This window comes from Elephantulus edwardii, unplaced genomic scaffold (genome assembly GCF_000299155.1).
Source record: "Elephantulus edwardii isolate Elephantulus edwardi_28Jun2011 unplaced genomic scaffold, EleEdw1.0 scaffold05568, whole genome shotgun sequence".
NCBI classification, from domain to species: domain Eukaryota; kingdom Metazoa; phylum Chordata; class Mammalia; order Macroscelidea; family Macroscelididae; genus Elephantulus; species Elephantulus edwardii.
Genome location: NW_006405318.1, coordinates 1 through 1,936, shown reverse-complemented (window position 1 = coordinate 1,936; position 1,936 = coordinate 1). Strand labels below are relative to the sequence as shown.

Sequence of the window (1,936 nt, the reverse complement as noted above, 5' to 3'; positions counted from 1 at the left end):
CTGGAGCGCGCTCTCCTGCCGAGAAAACGGGAGAACATTCCCAGCGAGTTGAGAGCAGCAGCACCTGAGTCCGCGCCGAGACTCCAGGACTTCCTGCACCTGCCCTGCACCTGCCCAGCCTGCCCTGCACCTGCCCAGGTCCCAGCCCCCGGGGCGCTCGCTCAGCCTTGGAACCGCTGCATTTGCCCCGGACAGAGCCTTGTCCTCCTCTGTTTTGACAATGTACGTTTCCAGACGAAAAACATTATGTAAAGGAAGCAGTTGCTGAATTCATCGTTTATTTGACTGTCATATTCGAGTTCTCTATACGTTTTGGCAAAAGTAGAGGTTTTTAAACATTCTTTGAAATTCCATTTGAAGCCAAACTGTTTCAAGGCACAGATCTCTCTGATCGAAGTTCCTTCTCTCTTCGGCAACTGCACTTGCTGTGAATGCACCGGCTGTCAGCTGGATTTCACAGCACACACGGTTACACACTTTGTTTTATCGAGGCCTTAAGCGTTAGGGGGTTCTTTTGCTCACCAGATGGGAGACACGTTGGGCACTATGTTTGACATGTATGCCTAAGAAAGAACTCCCTCATGGATCATGGCGTTGATGTTTACAGGACCTGTCTTACTTTTAGCATTAGTGATGTTTGGTCTGTCTACTCTTGAGGAATCTGTGAGCAATTACTCTGAGTGGGCAGTTTTTGCAAATGAGATAGATGAGTTTAAGACGCAGAGAGTGCACGATTTGAGACCCAGCCAAAAGCTGAAGAAAAGTGTGCTTCATCCCAGTCTTTATTTTGATGCTGGAGAAATCCAGGCAATGAGACAGAAAGCTCGTACAAGCCATTTGCATCTCTTTAGAGCGATCAGAAGTGCAGTGACAGCGATGCTGTCCAATCCCACTTACTACCTACCTCCACCCAAGCATGCTGATTTTGCTGCCAAGTGGAATGAAATTTATGGCAACAATCTGCCTCCATTAGCACTGTACTGTTTATTATGCCCAGAAGACAAAGTTGCCTTTGAATTTGCCTTGGAATATATGGACAGAATGGTTGGCTACAAAGACTGGCTGGTAGAGAATGCACCAGGGGATGAAGTTCCAATTGGCCATTCTTTAACGGGCTTTGCCACTGCCTTTGACTTTTTATATACCTTACTAGATAATCATCGGAGACAAAAATACTTGGAAAAAATATGGGTTATAACTGAGGAAATGTATGAGTATTCTAAGGTCCGCTCATGGGGCAAACAACTTCTTCATAACCACCAAGCTACTAATATGATAGCGTTACTCACTGGGGCCCTGGTAACTGGGGCAGATAAAGGATCCAAAGCAAACATCTGGAAGCAAATTGTAGTGGACGTAATGGAGAAGACAATGTTCCTATTAAATCATGTTGTCGATGGGTCTCTGGATGAAGGGGTGGCCTATGGCAGCTACACGTCTAAGTCAGTCACACAGTACGTTTTTCTTGCCCAGCGCCATTTTAATATCAACAACTTGGATAATAACTGGTTAAAGATGCACTTTTGGTTCTATTACGCCACCCTTTTGCCAGGCTTCCAGAGAACTGTAGGTATAGCAGATTCTAATTATAATTGGTTTTACGGTCCAGAAAGCCAGTTGGTTTTTTTAGATAAGTTCATCTTAAAGAACGGAGCGGGGAACTGGCTAGCTCAGCAGATTCGAAAGCACCGGCCTAAAGATGGACCCATGGTCCCCTCCACAGCCCAGCGATGGAGTACTCTTCACACTGAGTACATTTGGTATGACCCCCAGCTAACACCGCAGCCCCCTACTGAATATGGTACTGCAAAAATGCACACATTTCCCAACTGGGGCGTTGTGACTTACGGGGCCGGGTTGCCAAATACGCAGACCAACACGTTTGTCTCTTTTAAATCCGGGAAGCTGGGAGGGCGCGCTGTATACGACATTGTCC

The 1,936-nt window shown here is 46.6% G+C and overlaps 1 protein-coding gene across 1 annotated transcript; it reads left to right on the top strand.

Moving 5' to 3' along the window:
• Positions 1-250: 250 nt before the first annotated feature.
• On the top strand, positions 251-1,929 carry LOC102848138 (dermatan-sulfate epimerase-like protein-like; the record flags this gene model as incomplete). The annotated part of the gene is made up of 1 exon (XM_006903546.1): positions 251-1,929. A coding segment is annotated over exon 1 (1,341 nt), but the record flags the coding sequence as incomplete, so codon positions are not given.
• Between the last annotated feature and the right edge of the window lie 7 nt (positions 1,930-1,936).